General features: G+C 43.4%; 1 protein-coding gene and 1 long non-coding RNA gene across 5 annotated transcripts in view; one reads left to right on the top strand and one right to left on the bottom strand.

Moving 5' to 3' along the window:
- Positions 1-3,928, bottom strand: part of KDM6A (lysine demethylase 6A) — a 104,477-nt gene extending 100,549 nt beyond the window's left edge. For 3 of the 4 annotated variants that reach the window (XM_083734667.1, XM_083734668.1, XM_083734669.1), the window contains exons 1-2: positions 3,226-3,905; positions 2,876-2,939 (exon numbers count right to left, since the gene is read on the bottom strand). In XM_083734667.1, the coding sequence (XP_083590793.1) occupies positions 2,876-2,939; positions 3,226-3,386 (225 nt within the window). In that variant the 5' untranslated portion in view covers positions 3,387-3,905. Of the gene's footprint in view, positions 1-2,875; positions 2,940-3,225 lie in introns of all 4 variants that reach the window. The other variant, XM_083734670.1, reaches the window with a different exon arrangement.
- A 6,705-nt stretch (positions 3,929-10,633) lies between these two features.
- Positions 10,634-12,175, top strand: LOC310842640. The gene is made up of 2 exons (XR_014563284.1): positions 10,634-11,040; positions 11,337-12,175. It is a non-coding gene; the product is annotated as an uncharacterized lncRNA (long non-coding RNA).
- Positions 12,176-27,430: the final 15,255 nt, after the last annotated feature.

Genomic DNA, 27,430 nt, shown 5'->3' with positions numbered 1-27,430 from the left:
ACTATGTTTACATAAAAAAACTAAGAGTGGGGGAGGGGGAGTAAAATAGACTCAGAATAATGACCTGTCATAAACCACAAGCTTACCTGAGCGAGTAACTATGACAAAAAACTTAAAGATGCCAATCCATAGGACAGATATCTCAGGATTGTCATGGACCCAAGAAGTAACCCAACAGAAAAGTCGTTTAGATTCCCCCACAATTCAGTGATACTTTGCTCAATAGCAAAATAGAACCTAGTTATTTTCTGACACAAAAGTCAGACTCTCCACACAGGCAGTTTTTCCTCTGAAATTGTTCAGCACCTCATAGGCCTGGCTTTGTGCATCTGAAAAGGCCCACAGCCCTCACCAGAACTACTGATGAACAATGTAAATGAACCCAGGCTGAAACCTAAAAATGACTGAAGTGTTCACCTGGCTGCTTAGATCTTGCCTTTTAAAAAACTATTATAACTCAGAGGAAGCAATTCGTTCCCAGATGGTTTGGATTGGTGTTATCATCTAAGAATGAAGAGATCTACACCATGATCATTACCTACTACACATTATCATTTAAAGCATAAATTGTTGCACCATCCATGGTTTTGACACAAACTATTGGTGAACTTACTGGCTTTTTGCTATGTCAGCCATGAGCTTTACATTTATCTACGTTTGACTATGACCAACTTTCAATGAAGCTCTTCACTGCAATCTTTGCCTGGTGACAGCCCATTCTGGAAAGTAAGCCCCCAACCACATAAGGCCTGGGACATCACTCTTTCAACAGAACCCATCTGTTTTAAATACATCTGCCCTAGTTTGCAATTTCTGCATACTTTTAATTTAGGCTACAATACTGTCCCCACTTACCATGGAGTAAGCCCCAACCAACTCAATGGGACTTATTTTGGAGTAAGCATGCATAGGATTAACCTTAATATTTTTTCATATTCAGAAATGTCAATCCAAACCATAGAATGACAAGATAACAATATACTATCCACTTTCATGTATACTTTAGCAATGTTACCCAATTGTTGGGCTCTGCTCAATAGGAAAAGAAACCTCCTCAGTTCTAACCCTTAAAATCCACAAGTACCAAACTCTGTTTTAATAATGTCACCAGAACCTAAGCCTCCAGTTATATACAAAAGATAAATACACATTTGAACTAAATATACAGGAAAAAGGAAAGCACATTACAGTTATATTGTGTGATATTAAAAAGAACACAATACCAAAAGTAATCAGGCTGTTCATCTTTGCAGATTGCGGCCTAACATTTTAAGCAGCAGAAACTCATCCATTTTTTAAAGGTATGTATCTCATCCTAAAACAGTTTTCAGTAAGATTTCAAATTCTGATAGTCTCTAACATACCCGAAACTATATATGCACAGCAGATTTTTTAAAAATTAAAATAACTACTTAAACATTAAATGCTTTGGAGAACCTGTCTATTTTAACACTGCAACGAAAGCCAATAGAACAGAGGAAAGTGCCTTTACATAAAACAAAACAGACATACCCACATAAAAAATCATTCACAACATAGTAAGTTCACCAGTTACACCAAAAGGAAAAAATATCTAAGCAAGCATTAAGGTCTAAAGTAGACTATTAAATCCAAATGGGAATGCCAATTTTAAAATAAGGAAATAATTTCATTTATATCCAGTCCAAAACATTAAGATGTCAAAATATAGACTCTAGCTCTGAAAATGCAGTGTCAAATGATTCAGCATTATACCCTTTCTTGCAGCATAACAATGGTTAAATCTGTCCAGAAAATTAAATGGTCATATCTAGGTGCCAGACAGTTGCATGTTCCACAGGTTGATGCCGTTTATCCATGCTGTAAAAGTGCAATATTCTGCTTTAGAAAACCGGAGGCAGGAGCTCTCAGTACATTAGTGGGATTTGCAGCTCCAAAAAGCCACACTCTTCAACTGATATACATATTCATCCCTACTATTTATTTCCCTGTTTACCTCCTCCCACCCTGTTCTTTCCCCTCCCTATCCGGCCATCTTGGGCAGTCAGGAGCAGCCATTAGTTAACTAAATGACAGGACCAAGAACTTTTTTAAATATAGGAACAAGATTTCTGTTCACACGCTCAGGTGAGCAGCAACAGCCTCTCCCCCATGGCCTGACAAAACAGCATGATGAGGCGAAAAGCCTGGGAGAGAAGACTCACTCATGGAAGATGCACTTTGGGAGGAAGATGGCTCGAGAGTAAACAAATCACTTGGCGACTGACTCCCCAAAGTCACACACCATGGAAGAAAAGGGATCCCGCTCCTTCTAAAGCCCTTCTTTCGTGCTTATATGAATTAAGTTGAGTCGCTTCGGTCCTGTCCAGCTTTATGAGTAAATATGAGCAAAAAGGCTTTAAGAAACCAGGAGGAAAAAAGGAGGTCCAAGGTGGCCAATGGCAGATAAGGAACGCCCGATCTCCCGATTATTCGCGAGGTTGCTCCCAGCTGGAGGGATTCAGGCCAGATGCGCAGGCACTCTCTGTCCTACTTTTTGGACAAAGCCCAGAAAGTGACCGAGAGCAGCTTTCCACGCCACGCGCCCCTCTCTTCCCCCTCCGCGCACAGGGGAGCAGAGGGAGGCACCTCCGGGCACCACACGCGCGCCAAGAGAGCCATTCCCGTCCGAAAGCCAGGGAAAGAGGTGGTGGCCACGCAGGGCAGGCTCGACCCAAGTCTCCTGGCGAGTCCCACGGGCGCACTGCTGCGGCGGCGGCGGTGGTTTAATTCCTCCAGCTCTGCTCCCCACACACACACAACACACACACAAGCCCACACAACACACGCGAGGGGAGGGTGGCTCCCTCGTCGGTTGCCTCCTCCCCACCCCCACCGGAGCCCAATCCCCCCTTACCTTTAACAGCAAGGCCTTCGTTCTGGCGCCATCTTCATGAAGCCTCTGAAATCCGAAGAGTCGGCTGCAGAAGGGGGGAGACGGGAGAGAGACAGGCTGAGAAAAACAGCCGCGTCCGCCGAGAGGCTGCCCCCCTCGCCCGCCCCACACGGACGCCTTCATCCGCTCCCTCGCGCTCGCCGCCCGCGCTCCGACCTGACGAGAGCACCACAACCGCCGCCGCTCTTTTTTATATTCCCCTCTCTCTCCCACACACACACACGCGCGCACACACAAGACACACACACACACACCCCGGCCGAGCGAGAACACCGGACGAGCCCGAGCGCGGAGGCTGCCGTTGGGGGTACCTGTCGAGGCCGGCGAGGACTTCTCTTTCCTCCGCTGTCAGGCTGGCGAAGTCCTCCTCGCTCTGGCCGCTCGCTTTCCCCGCCGCCATTTTCTTTTCCTCATCACCGAAAGAAGCAGTAGAGGCGGCGGCGGCGGCGAGCGACACTCCACACGATTTCATGGAAACGCAACGCAATTAACTCGCGATCGCAAGGCCCCCCCTCCCCGCGCGCCCACCCCAAGGCCCCCCCAGTGCCGGGCGGGGCGGGGTGCCCGACACACACACGCCACCAACACAACTTTTATTACAACAACAACAGCCGGCAGGGAGGGGGAGGGAGAGGGAGAGGCGGGGGGGAGCCCCGCTGCTCGGAGGAGGAGGAGGAGGGAGGGAGGGAGAGAGGGAGGGAGGGAAGGAGCCCCAGCGCTGGAGACGCGGGGGGGAGGCAGGAGGGGGAGGAGAATAAGGAGGAGGAGGCGGCTGCTGTTGCTGCTGCTGCTGCTAGCGGCGGTGACGGCGGCGGCGGAGCAGTGTTTACATCGCTGCTGAGCCGCCAGCCCCGGCGGCGAGGAGTGAGTGGAGTCGGAGTGACAGGGGCCCGCGCGCGCCCGCGCGGGGTGTATTTGTTGCCTGTACAAACTTCCCCAGCAGCTGCACAAAGTTGTTGTAATTGTGTCACACAGCGAACCCCACGCCGCCACCGTGACCCCCCCTCCCCACCCCGCTTGCCTGTGCCCACGCAGCCAATCGCCGCGCCCAGCCGCGCCCACGTGACCTTTGTTGACTTACGTCAGTCATAGCGCTCCTCTACCGCTACGCTCGAGCTTGGTAGCCGCGCTGCCTTTCACGTAGCGGCTAAGCTGCGGAGTTGGGAAGCTGTACTTCGGGTACCCCGATTACAGCTGGAGCGCGGAATTCTCGATGTGTGGCCGAGGCGGGGCGGGTGGCGTTAGAAACTTCCTCTACTTTTCTAAAAAGTAGAAAAGGAGCCAAACCTTCCTCTCACCCTGTCGGCACAGCATCTACATTTTCGGGAAAGATATTCAACGGATAGAGATGCTGAGACAGCAGAGGTTTCTGCGGAAGCATTTCTTCATGTCATTCAGAGTCTGGCTGGGCTTTGAAAGCCTTATGACCTCTCGCGCGGAAGAAGGGCAGGGATTGAGAAGCCTAGTTACACAGGATTTTAAAACGTTGGCATTTACGGTACTTTGTTGTTGTTTTTAGGTAGTTCTGCAGGCAGAAATTCAACGGATATGGCCTTTCCCTGTTCATAGAGATGTAAAAAGCTGCTCTGTTGAATTTTTACCTGCTTTGCCGACTTTAAAAAAGCAAAGTGGTTCTTGGACGGACGAACAACACAGGATCTGAAAAACGAGAGTATATTTCTAATCAGGAGGCTCGTAGATTCATTATTCCGTATCAACCCGTTTCAGTTCTGTCAGGGCACGAGGTCAAACGTGTACTTTTGTATATTAAAATACCTATACACCACCCCTCTTCATTTATGTGATCAAATACACACTATCCTTTTCTGTTCAGTTTTTTAAGCGGTCCACTTATTTTATTTCTTTACCGAAATTTATATACTGTACTGCTTTATAGACGGGTTACATAACTGGTTACAAACTCGTTTCCGTCGGCCTAACGAATCATACCGTTTGCTTAAGAAGTGAAATGTGCTTTAAATTCTCCCAGTTGTGTAGCACGACTTGGGAGCAAGACGGGGGAGCACTGAATTTCCAAAACTTTAATAAATAATTTGTAAAAAGCAATTCAGCACTGAATGAGGGCGCAGGCCCATCCAATGAGCAGAAACCATTGTGGGGGGAACTGTCACGATAGCTTTAAAACAAGCAACGAAATGGGGCCGTGTAACCCCGGTCCTATTTTATCTGAGGTTGGTTTCCGCGCAGTCCCAGCGTATAGGACTCTTTCCCCGCTAGTGGAGTTTTCGTCAATCGAAAACCGGAAGCTTAAGTCGCTTTCCTCCCCTATCTCTTCGGCTTCCGCCCTTATCACTGGCCGTACGCCATTGGTCGAGAGGGCGGGATTTATGTACACTATGGGCTGTTATTCAACCGTCAGTGAGTCAATCAAGCGACTTTGTCAGTTACCGAAGTAGCAGCAAGTTTGTATGCGGCCTTTAAATTAGGTGCGGGGAGGCCCCGGCGGCGGCCAGCAGTTGCTCGAGGGGGGATAGGTTTGGGATTGCGTGCGCATAAATGGCTGCTGCGTTTAAACAGGCGGCTGGTCTGGAAACGCTGCTAGGGAGCCTGTGCGCGTGAAAACACGCGTGGCCGTTACTGCCCCTGTCGCCGGCCGCCTCCTGCGCAGAAGGGTGCGGGGAGGGGGCGCTCTTCTCGGCCAACGGCTGCGACCCCCGCCCTGCTTTCCTCCCGCCTTCCCTTGGGCCGGGTCTGGGGCGTGGTTCTTCTGGCACCAACGAATAATAATGGCTTCCCTTGCGCGGTGCGTGTGCGCGCGAGGAGAGAGAGGAGTGGGCCGGGGCTTGGAGCTGAGCCCGCCGGGACGCCTCTGAGGGGGCGGTTCGCGAAGCGGCGGCGGGGCGTCCCCTGCTAAGCCTGCGCGCGGCCGCCTTGGGCGCAGTGGCTCCGCTTCCTCGGCGGCAGCGGCTCTTCCCCCGAGTCCCTCTCAGCAAGGGCGAACCGTTAAGTTGCCGCCTCGGAGGAGCGACCCGCCTGCCGGGAGCTCGCCTTGGCCGCGTGAGAGGCGAGGGGGCGACTTCCAGAAAGCCAGCCTGGGCTCGCGGCTCCGCTGGCAGGCGCCTTCCCCTTTCCTAGGAAGTGGGGTCAGGGAGCAGCAAGCCCTGCATTAGGCCTCTCCACTCTCCCCCCCCCCAAAAAAGCGACTCCCGAGTTAATGTGTTTCCTCAGCCCGAAGCAGAAAGCAGCCTTTCCGTGTCCGTGGAAGCCTCTGACTCCAGGGAGAACGTGTGACAGAGGCCGCTTCGGGAGGGCTTCCTCCATTTTCCTTGCTGATTACCTTTCCTGAGAATAGACACGTGTTAGGGTGGAGAGCGGCGAGCCTGGACTGTGAAAAACAGGGCAGCGCAAATATAAACCTTTCCTGGCGCTTACGGGGGGAAAACAACAAACGCCATACTCGCACACACGTACACATACCCTAGCTAACGCACTTTCACGCGTCTTTAGTTCCCCTCAGTACACCCGGAAGGAAGAAAATGCAAAGTTGAAATGTTTTGCTTTGCTTCCCCCAAGGACCGCTCTGGGAGACTTCTCGTATTAATAATTCTGTATTTATCTAAAGCCGTCTGTCGAAAAAGTGTGTGTGTCAGTAGTTTTACATAATGGAAACATTGGCTTTTTCAAAACTGCCCAATTTCCTAAAATATCAAACACAGTCTAATACTGTATACACTTACCTGAAAGTCAGCCCTGTCTACCTCAACAGGGCTTTCTTCTGAGCAACCTAACTAGAATTTCCCTATTACACTATAATAGCTGTGTGCTACATTCTTGTCGAATGAAAATGGTCCTTGTGAGAGTGAGCTGGGAAATAATAACTTTGTCTCAAAGTACTTTAGATACAGTTACTGGTGTAATGCCTTGTTTTTGTGATGTTCAGGTAAGAAAGAATTTCATCCAATGAATTTTTATGAGCTGCTGTAGAGTTCTTGAAATTGACTTAAAGGTAGACCAAAGGCAAAATAGTCTTTACCCTAGTTCTTTATTTTCCAGCTGCACGTAGTACTGCCACACCTCATAATAGTATTGTGAAGACTTGCATGTTGAAGAAGTATTCTGCTTCAATACTGTATAGTTTCGTTTGTGAAATCCTTTGATAATACTTGGTCATTTTTTCTTCTCATATTTGCATATTGTATTTTTCCTCGGTTTTAATTGGTGAAAATGGGAGTGGCGCTTCTGAAAATTGAATTGACTCTGTATTTCTGCTGAGCCATACCACAGCCATTGCGTTATGCTGTACCACATTAATTTATAAAGCCTGGCGTTAATTTTGGAATGTAAGGACTTCATTCACCAACTTTCTGGAAATGTGAAGTTTGGAAGAGCTGTAGGCACCACCTTCTCTGCTTGTTTCTCTTCTCCCTTGGTTCACTGTTCCTCCCCCCTCCCCAGAGCACATGCACACACACAGCTTTTCCATGGGTCTGGGTAAAAACGGCATCCAGTAAAACTGAAATGGATCTTGAATTTGCATAATTTTACATGGCACCCTGCCATCATATTGTTTTAGGATTCTGGTGTTGATCCAGATATCATCCTTGGACTGTGGTTTTATATATGAAAATATAGTAGAAGGAACTGCTGACATGGTGAAACCAGTCTCTGTTAAGGGCTGACCCTAACAGACTATTAAGTGTATCTGTGCATGACTATGGAGTTTGCAAAGTACAGGTGCCATGAACATGATAAGCTAGTGTGGCATAGTGGTTAGAGTGTCGGACTAGGACAGGCTTCCTCAAATTCGGCCCTCCAGATGTTTTGAGACTACAGTTCTCATCATCCCTTACCACTGGTCCTGCTAGCTAGGGATCATGGGAGTTGTAGCCCAAAAACATCTGGAGGGCCGAGTTTGAGGAAGCCTGGACTAGGACCTCAGAGACCAGTATTAAAATACCCACGTGACTGGGTGACCTTCAGCCAGTCATTGTCTAACATACCTCACAGGATTGTTTTGGAGATTAAATGAGGAGGGGGGAGAACCATGTACACCAAATTGAACTCATTGGAGAAGAAGTGGCATATGAATGCAATAAATAATAAATTAGTGATGCTTCTAGAAGGGGATATGCTTCCCCATGTCTGCAGTGACGGAGCTGCATGCTCCGGCACCGGGGATGGGGAACAGGTGGGGGTGTAGCTGGTGCACGTCCCGGGGGGCATGGCACATGTCCCGGGGGTGTGGCATGTTGCCTGCGGGGGCGTGGTGCACTGCTCACAGGGGCATGGCGCCTGCCACAGGGGTGCACAGCACATGCCCCAGCAGTGCGCGACACGTGTCGGGGAGGCGGCTGTGATGGCACCCCACCCTGGATACTACCCAGAGAGGACCACTCCCCTGCCCCCCTTCCTCTGCCAGTGCATGTCTGGAGATGTTGACTGGTGGGTGTAAGAGAACAACAGAACAGGATTCAGTCTGGTCTCTATGGAGCTGGGGAACACAAGCTTGACTTGCTGTCTGTGCTGAATCCAGGACTATAGGAGGGGTGCTAGAAATCTAATGGGGGAACAAAGCCGTTGGACTGTTATCGCTGTTCTTAAATTTGTTCTTAAATTAAGCCTATATATATATATATATATATTTGCTTTCGTAGATTTTCACGGGTACAGGAATGCAGGTTTTGGTGTCCTCGGGTGTCTTCCCGTGTAAAAGTATATATATACACACACACACACACACACACACACACACACACATACGTATATATACATGAAACCATGTATCAGTCACCACTGTCTCCAGTGATTGCCAGAAGTATTTGCTAGCACGTTCGGAGTCTCACTGCTCAGAGATAGGGGTGCCCACAACAATATTAAAACTTACATTGGTATATTGCACGGGACGGGGGACAAATCTATTGGAAAGCAACAAAACCACCAACAAATCACAAGACCCATCTTTCCTGTTTCCCCCACCACTCTGTTTTCCTCCCCTCAGTCTCCCAGATTATTATTTTTTCTCTCCTACCCTCTCTTATCAGTCCATTGCTGTGCAGCTAATGTGACCTTGAAAAGCAGAGCTGAAAGAGGATATGGAAAAATGTACCCACTCTTCTCTCAGTCTTTTTGCTCTATGTACTTTTCAAAGGGGGAAATTGTAATCACCCTCACCATCTTATGTCAAAGGAGGCAGTGGGGTGGGGGGCTCAGAATCTTTGTAGATGCCAAAGGCTGTTCTGGTCAAATTAATGGATAATTAAAGGGCTTTTGTAGCATGAAGTACTTTCCATGAACTTTGGCCTATCAGCTGCACTGCTTCTTGGAAAGAGATGACCTTGCCACAGTTACTAATACTCTGGCTGCATCTAGGTTAAATTTATATACGGGGCTTCCCTTAAACTTCCCTGTAAACTTCAGCTGTTTCAGAACACAGCAGGTTGTTAACCTGATTATACTGAAAGATTTGCATTGGCTGCCACTTTGTGTCTGGCTGCTGGATTGAAGCTATACGCTCAAAAACTCTTGGGATCCAGTATCTGAAGAACCGCTTGCTCCCATAACATTCTACTTCTCAGAAACCCTCCTCCAACTGACCTTCGGAGGCAAGGCAACTGGGGAGATGGCCTTTGAAACTGTGCCTCTCTTACTCAGGGATGGTTTCCAGACATTTAGATGCTTCGTAAATATTGGTTCCTGACACCCATCTGTAATATAGGATGTATATAGTGTGTGTTTCTTCCAATATATGTACTGAAAGTTCACCTTTGACACCAGGGAAGTGCTTTCACTTAAAGCAATTTTGTTTAGACAAGCCTTTCCAGACGAATAGACATTGACATGTCTTAATATTTTAATTCTAATTATATTTAAGTGTTTTGAATTATGTTAACTGATTCTTGTTATTATATATTTATATCCTGTATTTCTCCCTGTCAGGGAGTCAAGGTGGTTTACAGATAAAATATGAACCGCTAAAAACGGGGAGGGGGGTAATTAAAAAACTTTTTTCATTTAAAATTTTAATATTGTAAAATTTAGAGGTTTTACTACAATTAAGTGGTAAAAATATTTTGCTAAATAAATAAATTAAAAATACAATTTTGAGATATGTTCACTATCTGACCAGCTGGGATATACTTTCAAAATCAGTTTCATCACATGGAAAGCCATAAATGAAGGCTGAGGGTTTTGACGAACATATTATTGCAGGTGATGGGCTCTAAATAAGTACAGTTTCACTGTCATATATAATTTCCAGTTGGTGAAATAGGAGAGAACTGATTTCACTAAGTCTTCATAAATGAAAGTACTGTATATTCACAACTGATGGATGGGCATCCAGTATACAGTCATCAATAAACTTTCTGTAAAGGAAAGCAGAAACCATCCCTTTATATTTGTCATCCCTGGCCAATCAGGAACTTAATATATGCTAGAATTTTTGAATAGCATGTTGGACCAGTAGACCTTGGTCTGATTCAGGAAAGCACAACTTCCAGTTACCTTCACCTCCATTTATTTGTTTTGTTAGTTACTCAACACAGGACAGTCTCTAAGTGATGTACAGACAACTTTTAAAATATACAGAATTGTTAATAACTGTAAAGATGTAAACATTCTAATCAATACATAAAACACCAGCTGCCCAAGAAGTAGGGCAGCAGCCCAGAGCAGTGCTCTTATAAAACTCTTTAGGAAGGAGGTCATTTAATACAGGAAAGCTATGCCCCATTAAGAGATGCTGTACTGTACAAACAAAACAAGAGTTTTGTTTTCTATAATTGTTTACAAATCTAGGATATTAAGATAAAACCCTACTAATTTTTAATTCCTTTAAAATATTCCCAAAGCTGACAAAAATAAAATAAATTTCAGAAGAAAATCTACATCAGGGATTGTTCCAACAATTGTGGATTAGCCACTAATAATGTTTCACTGGGTGCCTTTCTTATACATTGGGTACATGAATGGCTATGCTAAGGGGTGCTCATTGTTATTTTAACAGTCATGATAATAGGGAAGGAGGTAGTCACTTTAGTGAACAAGGGGTTATAGATTAATCTCAATAGCTTGCGTTATTCAAGGACAGTTGGAGATCTGCAAATACAAATACTTAACATAAGCTCAGAAGGAACACTTTCTTCGTGATTCATTCTGACCAACAGGTAAGTCACTTGATTCTGCACAATTTACAAAGCAATTTTCAAGGACAGCCTACTGTACTATAATTTCTGTCATAAATTTCTTAGAACAACTTGGTTTCCTCATATTACTTTAATATGGGGATCAAAATTCATATTGGGTAGGTATTAGGAACATACGTGTCAACATCTGATAAGGGAAACAATTATCTTTGTCGCATGCAAAAGTCATTAAGTGATGCACGGGGTTTCCCTCAAAATGTGCACTAAAGATGGAACTACACATTCTGCTATTTTATCCCCCTTCTGCCTCTCCACAGTACAACATCCGGAGAGTGCAAACTGCAGGATAAAAATTGACCAGTAAAAGGCACGTGTTTAACCCTCACCACACCACCTTCTCCTCTGCAGCTCCGCTACCACTAGCTAGGATTTCTATAACAAGTTAATCATGCCGCACAAGTTTTTTTCCAGCTGCACTTAACAACCAGAATGAAGAGTTTAAACAAGAGACTTGAAGATATCACTACCTGCAGTAGTTAACAGTAATAACCAGCATATTTCAAGACTTCCTGTATTTTTCCTTTATCCTGCAAATGTACAGTACTAATTTGATCATCTCTTTAGTTTTCCAGATCTTACCTCATCATTCCCTAGTTGTGAGTCCATTGTTCACCATTTCAAAGTCGCTAAGATTTTGCTCTTTTGAAAAGATTCCAGAATTAGATTTTGTGCCCAATACTAACTGAATTACCATTTACCCACAAAACACTGATGTTTAAATGAAATGTAATTTATCATTATCTGAATGGCATAAATGTTTGTCACTCAAATCTCTCTTTAGGCATATTCACCATGCATAATCTCAGGTTATTACAATGCCAACAATCATCCTGGCCATCTTTATTTCACTGTAAAATAGTAAAATTCCATTACCTGACCAGAGTTTCTTGAGACTAATAGTAGGAAATGCTTCTGGGCATAGTAACAAACAAAGAAACCCAAAACCAGTTCTATTCATTCTCTGTTGTTACCTTCCCAGTGACTTTTCCCAGATAATTTCCTAACTTGGTTTTTAGATCTATTAAGAGACAGTATGTTTTTGTCACATTCATATTGACTAATTCATATTAGTTTATTAAAAATGTTCACATATTAATCTTAAAAGTCTCATTCCTTTTGTTCATCCTGGATGGAAAATATTGGAACCACAGATTATCATTATTACATATCCTAATTTTATTCCTGCTGACTTCTAGAATGTTTAAAATTTCCTCCCAGGATTTTGTTATCTGAATTATTTCTGCTATTGTGAAAAAATGCCATCTTACTTGTTTGTAATCCTATGCACATTTAACTAGTGGGAAACAGTCTTGTTACTTATGAGTAAACAAGATGGCACAGTTACTCTGCTCTCCAGTGCCTTGATGTGAAATGACAATGAAAGGTTGACATCACTAAAATCTTTATATGATCAGACACAGACTGAATTTCTATTTCTGTATTATCTTTTGACATTTAGAGTCACCAGAATCCTGTCTGTTCTTAAATAATTTTGATGTGGTGCAGAATAAAACATAACATCGTTTGAATATCTTAAAGGAGCAATAATTAATTGTAAAACCATTATTAATTACAAACTATCCACTCCTCTTTGAAAATGCCTAGGTGAAAAGTTACTGTCTTTTCCTTCATTGATCTGCTGAAAAATAGCATTCACCACTCCTTGGGATCGCCTCACGTTGTTATATCATCTACTACAATTATTATTATTTCATTTATATATTGCAAACTCACATAAAAATGTATCTGTGTGGTGGGTGGCGCTTCAGTTTAAAAACCATATCATGAGCAATACATTCAACCTTTACAAAAATTGATTGCACATTATCGAGTAAAGCAAAGCCATGTACACAGGCAAAGTTACCCTAAACGTGCCTAAGGTGAGTTGCAAAGCAAATAGCACCCACCCTTCTTCTGTTTAAATCACCACCACTCCCAGTGTGCTTTACAGAGGAGAGAAGGCAAGAAGGATTCACTTAACATGTGATACTCTCAGAATGCGTAGTTGTGTCTTGAGCTGAATTCACAAAGCTTTATGCTGTCAGAACGTTGATCCAGTCAGCCAGTGATGCCTATTCTGACTGGCAGCAGCTGTCCAAGGAAAGGTTCTTTCCTTTTATCATACCACGCGAGAACCTCTAAACAGGAGGTGCCAGCAGCTAACCTCACTGTCACAAGCAGTATGCCTCTGCAGAGCAATTGGGAATCACAATTGGGGAGGGTGCTGTTGCACTCGGGTCCATCTTGCAAGGCTTTCAATAGCCATCTGGTTTACATTGTGAGAACGGGATGTTGATCTTCATTTTGATCCAGTAGAGTTCGTCTCACGTTCTTACGACATGCATGCAAAACATGTGCTTTACCACTGAGATCTACTACTCTTATCCTTACACAAAGGTTCATTCTACTATTATTTAGAATTGGGAAACTCTGGAAAGGAACAAATAGTTACTGCATACCGAAGTTTTATATGATCTGCTTTCTATATTTATGGCATGCTGATATGTGTGTCAGATTTCAAAATAATCAGATAAGTTCGAACCCTTTCCCCTCTAGCCAGGAAACAGCAGAAAAACATCAGAACAGTTGTTTTTGCATGATTTATAGTATTTTGTGCTGTCGGTTGAATCAGAAACAGAAGATTGTGCTATATTTGTCCTTTGTCTCTGCTCCAGCCAAAATCAGGAAGCATCTCAGCATGGATTTGCTAATCTTTAGAGTCCTGGCCATTGTTTAAAACTGATTTCCATTTTTTTTTAATCAAATAGATTTGTGGTTCAAAATGTAGTTCTGTCATAGAAATCCATTAAAAAAATGGTCACTGCATTTTTCTCAGTTAAAACCTTCTCTGTGTTCTGTGCTTTAACACTATTCAGACTAGAAATTAGGAGGAAACAGTTATTCCCCACACTGCTAAAAACTTTATAAAGGTAAAGGGGTAAAGGGTGTGGCCGATTCTGGGGTTGCGGGGCTCATCTTGCTTTATTGGCCAAGGGAGCCGGCATACAGCTTCCGGGTCATGTGGCAAGCATGACTAAGCCGATTGTGGCGAAATAGAGCAGCACACGGAAAACGGCGTTTACCTTCCCGCCGGAGCAGTACCTATTTATCTACTTGCACTTTGACATGCTTTCGAACTGGCAGGAGCAAGGACTGAGCAATGGGAGCTCACCCTGTCATGGGGATTCGAACCGCCAACCTTCTGATCAGCAAGTCCTAGGCTCTGTGGTTTAACCCACAGCGCCATCCACGTCCCTTTAAAAACTTTATAGCACATTATTACTAACAAAATATTCCTCCAAAGCCCCCTTTGTGATTATTCCCCCCAAGCCCTGCTCAGATCTTATAGTTTTACTGTATGTAGATTGCAAACTACACTTTGTTCTCTGCTTCCTATGCTAAAGGACCAGACTTACCCCAATCTAATGAGATGTATTTGATTATCATAGTTTATATTATTTATAAGATCATTCAAATGCAAAGAAATGTTTTCAGATTTTGAACAAATAGCTGAAAGCATTAAAATATCTCTGCATCAATTGACCAGAACCTACATGGAAACTTTGCTGCAAGAGTGTCTTCCTCCATACTTTTCTCTTTTTTATAAAAAAAAAAAATATTGGTTTTACAAGATTTTATACATTTTAACTTTAACCATTTCAAATATTGAAATAAAAGGTTCTATTGAACCTTCGGACGTCCTTCCCTCCCTCCATGGGTTCTATATTCAAAGTAAGATTTTCTGCATCTTTTTTCCTTTAAATATCTATAGTTACCATACTTCTTTTAAATAAATTAAGAATTTACCCCAGTCTTTTAAAAAAATACTTGATCTTCCTGGTTTCTGATCTTCCCCATCAGTTTTGCCATCTCTGCATACTGTATCAGTTTAGTCTGCCATTTTTCTCTTGTTGGTACTTCTTCCTTCCTTCGATCTCTGGGCTAGTAGCATTCTCGCTGCCGTCTTAGCCTACATAAAAAGTATTTTATCTTTTGGTATCTCTTCACCTTCCTCCATACTTTTCAATGAGTCAGGAAATGTAGAGCTTTCCCAATATTCAAGAAAATGAGACAGCCCCTGCTCACCTATGTGCATAAAAGGCCTTGATGTACACATTAAATTAAGATGGGTAGATTATAGTAAAACAGGATAAGCAGCACTGAATCAGTGATGGACTTTCATCCCACTAGTTTCATTAGGCCTGGCAGAGATCCTAATTTGGCCTACAAAACTGTTTTTCCCAAGTCACAACCACCTGACATATAAATTTAAATTTCCTAAATGCCTATTTCTTTTTTAAAAAAACTCAAGGCATCTTAAAACAGACTATTGAGGCTGTATATTTTGTCACCACTCTGAACCTGCAGAGCATACCTTGAGGGTGTTTACCACTTTAGATGTTGGTTATTTGTTACTGTGCAAATTCTGCTTGCTTGATTGGAGGTTGAAAAAAGCTGTTTCGCAGTTTGGGGTGTAGCTTTCAAATCAAGTCTGGGTTTTTGTTGCTGGCAGGCAAAAAGTCTTGGCATTCCAAAAAAATAAGGAAGTGGAGAGCACAAAATATATAAAAAGTTGATTACATGTTTAATATTATGTACTTTTTCTGTTACGGATATTGGTTCAAATAAATCTTAGGTTATATATTAATCCTCTTTCAGTAACAGCATGAACTTGAATAAATAACATTTGGATAAAAAGTATTACCTAGCTGTGTAAAAATTTTGAGTTGAATAAAATCTTGCTTTGCTGCTTCCCACCTCAAATCCTTCTGCCTAACTCTGGACTGCATAACGCTTTGTTAAATGTCACTGCACCAGAAACTATAGATGGTGGCTGTTGCTGCAACAGCAATACAAGTTACAGTGTTAGCATATTACACATTTAGACATCTCATTAGCATAACAACTATTGTACCCAGTCTCTCATATACCAGTTCTTCATAGGATCAGTCCGCTAATTCAGAAAAAGCATTGTCTAAAATTAAATTATTGCTTTCAAATAACACAAACATATATTCATGAGTCCATGAGTTCAATCACTTTTTAAATAAATGACATGAAAATGCTGCATAGTGAAAATGCTACATAATTGTTTATCTGTCAAGATGCTCTGTTATATCCAACATTAGTCATACTCAGAGTAGATCCATTGGCAATAGTACACATGACTAGCTTAGGTTCATTCATTTCAATGAGTCTACTATGAGTAGATCTAACATGGACATAACCAGTGCTTTCCTCCTCTAAAAATGTTTAGGGGTACTCTCATTTTGACTCAAGAAAATCACAATTTTATAGTTCAGTTCGGGGAAAATAAATACAGTAAATGGACAAAAGTACAAAGATTCACAAAATATTTAGGGGTATGCGTACCCCTGTGTACCCCCAGAAAAAATGCACTGGATATAACCCATGGCTCATGACTACATCATTTGTCTAATTTTTGCTATTTTTGTTTTTGTCTTCCCCTCATCCACTTTCTGTAGCGTCTTGCCTGATAAAGAATTCTAGAGAATGCAAACGCTTTTGTGACATTTTGGATGGAAGCTATTGCCCAACTATGACTGATCAGCTATTCTTCTCCTATTTTCTCAGAATAAGCAAGTTTGTTCCAGGTTCCAAATCCAGATTGCCAGTTCAGGCATCTCCATGTACACATTTAAGAGAAATGTTTTGACATATAGGCTGTCATCATCTGTGAATAATAGTCATGGCACTCAGAGGAACGAACACCTCTATATTAACTTCCCCTAAAAGCACTGTACTTAGTCCTATGAAAGAGTATTTCTGGAATAGCAGACTCCACTAAGTATCACCTGCTACAACTTGAGGGTACAAATGGCAGTTGCTCATAATTGTACAAAATCATACACAAAACTATGAGAAAGCAAAGTGCACGCATTTGATGATGGGGCTTGATTATGCCCCATCCCATCCATTTCCCTAAAATACTACCCTTTTAGGAAACAACTCTTCCTAGGAAGTCATTGTGTGGGAACCTCTGGTGGTTGGGGGACAGGTTTTAATGAGTCCTGCCATGCATTGAAAGAGCATGTGAGCAGGCCTTGCAGGCTTCCATTCACCATTCACCTCCACACGGTCACTCACAAGTTGGCAATCCTTGAGGAGAGACTGAAAGCACTACTCAGGATCCCACCACATCTGTAGTAGCTCTACACATGTACATCAATATGCACATAGGTCCCTTGTGATTACTCAACACATGCCTGATAGGCATGGATGCAGCATGATAACAAGGCTAGTCTATGTGCCTCTGCAGCTCTCCCCTCCCTGCCACCGCCATGCTTGTTTTCGGTGCATCCGCTGGTTCATGATTTGACCTTACCAAAGGAAAGGGCTCCTTTAAAATTTCAGACATTTTTGCCAGCTGCTTTTCATCACTATGCTCATCATTCCCAATGTAGAGTCTCTGAATCTTTCTGCACATCCATGGCTCCAATGAGAATCAACTTCCTAGATGATATTATTGTCCCATTCAGCCACCCAGCTACCCATTGTAGCTTTACAGCAGAAGGACCTGTATCAGTAGACATAGCTTGGTGCTTTGAAGCAAGGAGGCCTAATTTGTGACCCTCCAGGAAACGTTGGACTCCAATTCCCATGAGCCTCAGATGGCATGGCCAATGGTCAAGAGTGAAGGGACTTGCAGCACAGCCACATTTAGAGGGTCACAGGTTAGTCAGTCCTGCTTTAAAGAGTTGGTATTCCTGGGATTCTTGCAGACATGCAGCAGTGATTTTAAGTGCCCTGTGAGCAGTTTTACCCTCTTCACAGAAGCCAAGACAGTGACTTACGCTTCCTGTGCAATGTGTGAGGTTTATAGTCACACATCACTCCCAAAGCAAAATGCACAAGTCCCAGATTGTGTGACGCTCACACATTTTACCATGGTGGAGACAGGGACATTCTTACTTGGCATGTTTCTACAGGAAGCACAAAAAGAACTTTGTGTTGCTGCGCTTCCTGTGCAAGACCCAAAGCTGTTCTTCCAGATGCTTTAAGCATAGATACATTATGTGAGGTGAATATGAACTAGAATCATAGAATCGTAGAATTCTAGAGTTTGAAGCACCACAAAGGTCAACTAGTTCAACCTCCTGCAATGCAGGAATCTCATAAAGCATCCATAACTGTTTGGGAGCATCTGGAAGACAAAAATGTATTAAGGAGTTAGTGCTCTGACAGGGTTACCTTTCCTGCCTCTGTTCCTTCCCCCTCCCTCGCTCTTGTTAAGTTTTTTTGATGGTGTGAGAACAGCCTTTAATGTCCTGAGAACATTGGGAGGAGAAGCTGTCTTCATCAGTTGTGGAGGATAATGCTGGGTACCTTCTTCGATGTTGGACGTTGTTTTGAGAAAAGGAGGCCATGGGAGGGGGTGGCTAATGGATGGTCTGCACGTAGCCAGTCTTGGAAGCCACACAGGCTACCTATAAAATCAAACAGTTTGGGCAAAGTTTCTTTGAAGCTCATGTACAGACTGATTGCCTGCAGGGCCGTGCAAACTGAGGCTACCTGGGGGAGTCACTTCGCTGCTTCTTGAGGGCTTCCCAGCAGTGGCGTAGCGTGAGGGGTACAGGGGGGGCCGGCCGCACTGGGCACAACATCTGGGGGTTAGGGTTAGGGGGCGCAAATCCACGGGTTAGGGGGCACAAATTACTTGCCTTGCCCCAGGTACTGACAACCCATGCTATGCCACTGCTTCCAAGTGGCTGGTTGAAGTGCTTGCTTGGTATGCATAAATTGCTTGCTGTTTTGGAAGAAAAAACCTTTAATCTTCTCACTCACTTGTGTATTTTGTATTGCTTCTGAATCTCATTTTAAAAGAACCACCTTGCCTTTAACAAGACAAAAGCACGTGGTCACCCAGCCTCTGCTTAAAAGCCTCCAAAGAAAGAGAGTCCACAACCTCTCGAGGGAGTTTGTTCCACTGTCAAACAACTCTTACTGTCAGGAAATTCTTCCTGATGTTTAGTTGGAATCTCCTTTTTTGTAACTTCAATCCATTGTTTCAGATTCTACCCTCTGGAGCAGGAGAAAGCAAGCTTGCTCCATCTTCCATGTGACAGCCCTTCAGATATTTCAAGATGGCTATCATATCAGTCTCCCCTTTTCCCAGCAAAACATACTCAGCTCCCTCAACTGTTCCTCATAAGGCTTGGTTTCCAGACCCCTGATCATCTTGATCACCCTCCTCTGCACATGTTTCAGCTTGTCAATATCATTCTTAAATGGTGGTGCCCAGAACTGGACACAGTATTCCATGTGTTGTCTGACCAAGACAGAATAGACTGGCGCTATTACTTCCTTTCATCATAACACTATACTTCTGTAGATGCAGCCTAGAAAAGCATTCACTTTTTTGTTTCTGCATCATACTGTGAACTCATGTTAAGCTTGTGGTTTACTAAGACCCCTAGATCCTTTTCACACGTACTACTGGCAAACCAAGTGTCCCCCATCTTATATTTGTGCAGCTGGTTCATTCTGCCTAAGAACCAGACATTTGCCCCTATTAAAATTCATTGTGTTCATTTTGGCCCAGTTCTCCAATCCGTATACAGCAGCTGCCTCAACTTGCACCCAGTGTGGGACCTTATTAACCTCACAGGCTGAAGGAGTTTCTCTTCGAAACTGGGATCACCGGGCTGCAGTCCTATTTGCTACAGCTGCTCCGCCACCTCCAAGATTTCCTTGCATCAGAGATATTGAAAATATATTGTACTTATTTTGCTGATTCTGGAGTAGCCCTTATATGTACTGCAGGCCTTATAATAGTGGGTACATTGTGAAGAACACATTCTTTGTACTTTGCTTGCCATATATTGTGCCTTTGTATGTTGGCCTGATCACCTGTTTTTTTCTATTTGTGTATGTTTCTGTACAGGGATGCGGGTGGCGCTGTGGGTAAAACCTCAGTGCCTAGGACTTGCCGATCATATGGTCGGCGGTTCGAATCCCCGCGGCGGGGTGAGCTCCCATCTTTCGGTCCCAGCTCCTGCCCACCTAGCAGTTTGAAAGCACCCCTAAGTGCAAGTAGATAAATAGGTACCGCTTTATAGCGAGAAGGTAAACGGCGTTTCCATGTGCTGCGCTGGTGCTGGCTCGCCAGAGCAGCTTCATCACGCTGGCCACGTCACCTGGAAGTGTCTTCAGACAGCATTGGCCCCCGGCCTCTTAAGTGAGATGGGCGCACAACCCTAGAGTCGGACACGACTGGCCCGTACGGGCAGGGGTACCTTTACCTTTACCTTTATGTTTCTGTACAGTGGGTTCCTTATTTTTTGTGCCCTCCAATCCATTAAGGACATATTGAATCCCAATTCTGTCTGAACTGAAGTTTCCTTAAAAACAGGAAGGGATGTTGAGGAAGGGAGCCCTGCTGATGCAGACTGGTAAAACTGGAACATGAGAAGAGAATAGCTATGAGAGATCATGATAAAAGGAAGATATCCCATATGGGGATTGTGTGTGCATGCTTTTCACAGTTCTAAGAGTTATGCTGCAGTGTTCAGAAAAGGATTTTCAACAGTGCTGTACTGTTAAGTGTGAAGGTAATGAACCACATGCTGATGTAGGTGGAATTATGCCATCCCTGGGCTGCTGCTGCTGCGGCTCACAGCTGTCAATGTTGCTAACATTTCTGTAGGACACACAGACAGCAGGTGCTTTAATCATCCCCAGACACCTTATCTTAGGTGGTGGTTGTTTGTGGTGGTTAATTTGGTAAAAGGGAAAATAAAAAGGCTGACCATTAGGTCCAGCGCGGACAACTCTGGGGTTTGGCGCTCATCTTGCTTTATTGGCCGAGGGAGTCGACGTACAGCTTCCAGGTCATGTGGCCAGCATGACTAAGCCGCTTCTGGTGAACCAGAGCAGCACACGGAAATGCTGTTTATCTTCCCGCCATAGCGGTACCTATTTATCTACTTGCACTTCTTGCTTTTGAACTGCTAGGTTGGCAGGAGCAGGGACCGAGCAACAGGAGCTCACCCCGTTGCGGGGATTCAAACCGCTGACCTTCTGATCGGCAAGCCCTAGGCTCTGTGGTTTAACCCACAGTGCCACCCGCATCCCATAAAAGGGAAAATAGATATACCTTGTAAATGAGGTTTATAAAATAAAAATAAAAATGAGTATTCCCTGGATGCCTAAGTTCCAGGTTTGAGGCAAGTACTCTTTATTGAGAGAGCCCCAGCTGAGATTTAAGATAACAAAACATGCAGAAAAGTGAAGAATGGAAATATAGGCCTTAAGAATATCCCCATCTAAGTTGCTCCCAAAGTTTCCCACTTCCCTTAGCATAGAAAGAGACCACATGTTTAGTAAGTTAAAATGGTTTCTTGCAAACTCTTCAAAGGTCAGATTAATGTGTTTTTCCATACATCAACAAGAAAAGACAGGCTGCACAACTTAAGTTCCAAAACGGTACATGTTTCTAAATTATTTGTATAGAAACACAAAGATGGCTTGCTTAAGCCATGCAGCCTAAATGTGGAGCATCCAGCTTAGACCTCCTTACTAGTAGAGTTTACATGGTGGAAAATGAGAGAACAAAGTGCTTGTTAACCCTTCCTCCCAAGGTGAGGGTGTGTGACCTAGCTAAGCCTGGCAAAAAGTTTACTCTGTGGTCTTATCCCCTGCATGCATTAATTAGAATTAAGCATGTTGGTTATATGAGACTGGATATCCCACAGTTTGACCTTCTGGGTTTGTGTTTAGCTTCCCCATCCCTTAAAATGCCTGGGCCATTTTCCATATCCTGGATATAATTTTTAAAAAGTTGGTTGCACATTCATGGGAGTCTTTGCCATTGACTACGGCGAGACTTGCTTTCTAAAAATATGAGAGTCATGGTAAGCAACACTGAAAATATTTATTATACTACAAATGTACCAAAATGTATTCAAAACATATTATTACATTTTTTTTTAAATGTAAAAAAAACCCTAGTAAGTTCTTCAGCGCTTTAGCTCTAGCTAGCATAGATTTCCCTGTTCATATTGCTGTTTTATTTATTATTTTTTTATAGGCCACCTTTATCTTCCAAGGAGCTCAAGGCAGTGTACTGGTTTCTCCTCATCCCCATTTCAGCCTCACAACAATCATGTGAAGTAGATTAGGCTAAGAGAGTGTGACTGGCCCAAGGTCACCTAGTGGGCTACATGGCTGAGTGGGGATTTGAACCCTGGTCTCCCAGGTCATAGTCCAACGCTCTAACCATTACACCACACTGGCACTTTTACACTACTCTTTTACATTACAGTGGTACCTCAGGTTAAGAACTTAATTTGTTCCGGAGGTCCGTTCTTAACCTGAAACTGTTCTTAACTTGAAGCACCACTTTAGCTAATGGGGCCTCGTGCTGTCACCGCACCACCACAGCATGATTTCTGTTCTCATCCTGAAGCAAAGTTCTTAACCTGAGGTAATATTTCAGCGTTAGCGGAGTCTGTAACCTGAAGCAAGGTACCACTGTACTCAATTGGTGTGGCAGCCAGCACAATGCTATTCCTTCCTATGTCATCAGTAGAGAAGTCCTAGATTGTACGATGGACCCCATGTTGTCAGTCCTCCCAACACCAGCTTCCCCCCAGTTTCTGGGGGTCCAGTGCTGGCGTGCAGAGGAGGAACATCTTGAGATCCTCCCAGTTGGTTCAGAGCTACATTTACCCAAACATGATACAGAAAGAGCAGCATTGCAACAGCTTCCATTTCACTGGAGTGAGGAAAACCCATTGGTCATCCCCCACCCCATGGCCCCCATATGACATGAGAGATATGTATGGGGGCGGGAAGAGAATTAAACTCCTTCCAGTTCATGGTTTAAACAATAGGATTCTCACCACCACCTATAACTCACCAGAAAGCCTACATCATAACTTCTGTTTCAAAGGCTGAAATTCTGGCTCCCTTGAAGTCCAATGGCAAAACTACAAATGGCTTTCAAGCAGCTGGAGTTTTGCTTTTTACTATCTCCAATATCCTCAAACTTGTTAGTGCTTTGTGAAAAACAACTCATTAACAAGATTTGGAAAGCAGCAGGGTATGGGAAGTTTCTCTTTTATTATTAGAAAACACTTCATTTTGTTTAGATTTGTTCATGATAACCCGTAACAGCCATACACATTTGTTAACTTTATCTTCTGAACTTGCTTTCTTGGGTTTCCAAAACTTTTTCCAGCCAAATGAGACCTAGGAGAGCCAGATGCATATATCTTGTTTAATTACTGTGCCGATGAGGCTGTTCTGTTATCTCTGGTTACAGGATAAAAAACAGAGACAAATGTCCAGATTGAAGCCTCCTCCTTTAGCTGGAGCATGTTTTATTAAAGATCATCCTGTTTCCCCTTTTCAAAATAAACCTTGGGGCGCTCACTTAGAATAAATGTTTCCTTGAAAAGCTTGCTATTCTTAGTACTTTTCAATAGTTTGTGCTTTTAATCTTGATACCTCAATAGTGTTTTCGTTGATTTTTCACAGCGGGAACTGATGTATTTTATAGCTGTTGCCTTTCCAGCTATCCATCTCCTAAATAACTGCTGTGATCATGATTCCACCCCTCCCCCCCCCGACAAATCATAAAAATAAATTTGGAATTATACAATTGCTTTGATGATGAACTCACAAAGCTAGCAGCTGATGGAGCAGTGAGATATGATATAACTTCAAGAAACAATTGTCAGTTTTCAAACATACATTTAAACATGCATGTTTCAGTTGCTCAACTGAATCTAATCAATATTGCCACTGGTGGGTTTATTACAATGTTTCTTTTGTGGATTATAACGGGAGACACACATCACTCACTTGCAAAAAGATACATGCACATATATTTTTTCAAGTCAGCTTATTGAACAATGGGCAGAACGTCTCCTTTAAATTGCAGGGTAGTTTGATTAATATTATTTCTCCTGCATCCTGCCCAGTAATAGATTTTGAATGTTCATAACAGAAAAGGTATTCAAAGCTTATAGACATAGCTTCAAATTCAGTTGTTCCAATGTATGTCCAGGGACTTTCCTTGTTCTCTTTTGCAAGCAGTTGGCAACTCGCTGGATTCTTAGTGTGGGGAGCAGTATGCAAGAAGCTGTGGATACATCAGTCTTTGCATGTCATGGATATACTGAAACACAAGGAGAATGCGTGAATCTGGATGCAATACAAAAAGGGAAACCCCAAGAATCTAAATATTTTATGGGATGGGGGGGGGGGAAATATGGGCTGCAGTAATGCTGAAGGAGACCTTGGGAATAACAAGAGACAATAGACCACATCCATTTACAGTGTAATGTGGTGGAGAGAAACATCTACAGCTAGTTTAATATAATACAGGAGCAGAATGTACTTTTTTCTTTTCCCCCCCCTTTTTTTAAAATAATTTTTATTAACTGGCCAATCACATCAAATTAAATCACATCACATAAATTCCGAATTACAAAGCCAAATTTTAAATTTTGTTGGGGGGACCCATACTTCAAGATCCAAAGGGGGATTCTGATCGTCTTCTTGCTACTGCGTTAATGTCCAAATCAGTCCCAATCAGTCCAAACACAGTTCATAATTCTATCCAGTCTTATCTTGCTGTTTCCATATCACATCTTGTTCATATATTTTCTCTTTATGATCTCTTCTGATAGTCTCCTTAAGCCGATAAGCACAAATATAATAATCCTGTGTGAATTTCCCGTTCTTCCAATCCAAGTCCAGATGTTTCCATATATCATCTCCTTCATAGATAACATCGCTCTTTCCATCATAATTTTACGAAGCTGTCGCTCTTAAGTCCCACTAAGGAGTTTAATCCATGATATATAAACAGCTTTGTTTCTCTCTTTCTCCTCCCAGACTCAAGACCTCCGACAGTGCTTCCCAAAATGGCGACGGCATTTTTAACTGCGTCATTCCAAAGCTCTTAACCTTCCAGATTCATCTTGAAACATGCTTTGGTTCGAAAGTTTATCTCCACACAGCCTTAAATCCACAGCTTAAGTCCTTAAAGCAACATTTCTGACTCATTAGGGGAGGGGATTCTTGTTTAATCACATAGAAAAAGAAAGGAAAGTTTCCCCCCCTCCCCCATCAGTCATTTGCCGTACCGTATCTTGACGTATCTTCTCATGTTTTATTCTTGTCTTGTTTTATCAGAGATCTCTTCTGTCAGCAGTCTTTACTCCCCGTCCTTCCTTGAAGTATGTGCAATTCATCTTGTCCAAATTGTTTCTTTTGAAGTTCTTGCAGCTAGTGGCACGAATCAGAGACGGCGTCCAGGAGTGCTGAAATCCCACACGAGGGCTTTGTGCCTAGTGCCCCCATCCCCACAAATTTGGGGGTGGTATAGGGCACAGCAGGCAAGGGCCGTCCCCCCCACAATCCTGGGGGGGGGTTAAGGAGGCTAATTGCCCCCATCATAGCCTCCAAATTACCTTGTGTGGGTCGGAGAGACGTTATTGTCAGCCATCTTCCGATGTGCCCCCTAGTGGCCCCCCAGAATGTACTTTTTTCGAACAACTACTTTGTAGAAAGAACAGGGGTCTGCAGCCGAAGTCTTGGCTGGTTAGTTCAAAGCAAACATCAATATTCCTCGCCTCCTAGCCCCATGCAGCTCTCCTCTCTCTGCCCAGGGTCTCCTCCAGTTTCCCTCCTCTCAAAATCTTCCCTTTGCCCCCTGCTCATCCTTTTGCACCACTCCTCACCCTGCCTTAGCCTTTCCTATCCCCTTTCTTTGACCTTTGCTTCTTCTGCTGGTTACTTCCTAGGTCTATCCAACTGTGGTGCCCCTCATTAAGATCTGACAAGCTCCACAGATTAAAGACATGGACACCCATGGAATGTTCCTCCTAGCGCCATATTGAATGCAGCACAGTAATCATACTCTGGGGAGAAGAGAGGAAAACTGTTACAATGGGGAAGGAATGGATGGCAAGTGAAGAATTTCCCAGACATATCCGGAACACTGTATTGGCAGCAGTGCACATCTTTGGCAACTGGCAATTTCCCATAAAAATAGCTCCAAAACGGGAATTTGGGCAATTTTTTTTAAAAAGGTCAACAATTTTCACTGTTTGAAACATGGTAACCCTGGGGACCTACTAGCTAGGGGGCACGTAAGGCACAAATCAAGTGTGAAAGGCAATGGCGGCTCAAGAACTTTGCAATACTAAGCCTTATTTTCTCTAAAAGTAGGCATCAAATGTTTCTAGCAACCAACATGACAGAACAATATGCTGCTTGACAACTTAATTGTTAACAGTGGGCTGTGAGGTACAAAACTGAAGTGGTCCTCTGAAATATAGGCTAAATATATAGAAAGCTGTGCTAAATATCTATATGTGGGACACAGCATTATTAGTCACTGCTCTTTGTTTCTTTTCTGGGAGACCAGAGACCAAGCCAGGCAGGATGGTGGAGACTCTTTAAACTTCAGCAACATAGCAGCCAGGGGAGGAGGTGATTTGGAATAAGATGGAGCGACTTTTTTGGGGGGGGGGCATTTAACCCTTTCTCTACTGCTGCTTTTCATCCCTCTTCACCTCTCTGCTCTCAATTCCAACCTCCTGATGCTGCATTTCATTTCAAAAAAGTTTGGGCTTTGTTACATTTTTGGACCCTTCCTCCAGGCTAGAAACTACCTTTAACATCCTAGGATAATAAAACTGTCTTTACGCGGAACTGAAAATAAAACAGTGTTGATGTCAGGAGAGTCTCTCTGAGGAGAATATTCCAGAAATGGGGCATCACCACCAAGAAGGCTTTTTCTCTGCTTGCTGTTGTTTAGTTACATTTTAACTATGTATTTTATATTGCTGCTGCTGCCACCAGCTGCCAACGAAACCTTGCCGAAGGGAAGTAAATAAATATTTCAAATAAATAAATTTAAACGTCTCGGGCTGCACACACACCGTACATTTATAGCACTCCAAAGAATCCCGAGAACTGTAGTTCACCCCTTACAACATTTTAAACAAACTACAGTTCCCACGATTCTTTATGGGGGTCCTTAAAATGTATGGTGGGCACCCAACCTGAGCATAATGTGAGGTTTTCCCAAAGGGTGGCTCCTGACATAGGGCACGCTATGATTTATTTCCAAAAGTTAAATAGTCATGTAGATACAGTAAAGACCTAGCATCTCTAGGTTTTGCCTACATGTTTGGAATCTTTAATATTTCTTCTTTGTTCTTTAAGAAAAAATCCACATAATGTACCAATCAAGCATTCAGCACACACCTTTTTGAGTGCCTGGCTAAAACCCCTGAATGCACCTGCCTGAATGGATTAAATCATTCTGCAACCCTGTTCCTATTATTCTTTTTCCACCTCACTTTGCTGC

Source organism: Podarcis gaigeae (genome assembly GCF_964106915.1).
Source record: "Podarcis gaigeae genome assembly, chromosome: 4".
NCBI classification, from domain to species: Eukaryota; Metazoa; Chordata; class Lepidosauria; order Squamata; family Lacertidae; genus Podarcis; species Podarcis gaigeae.
Note: the sequence above shows the minus strand (reverse complement) of the source record. Positions and strands in the feature narration are given on the sequence as shown.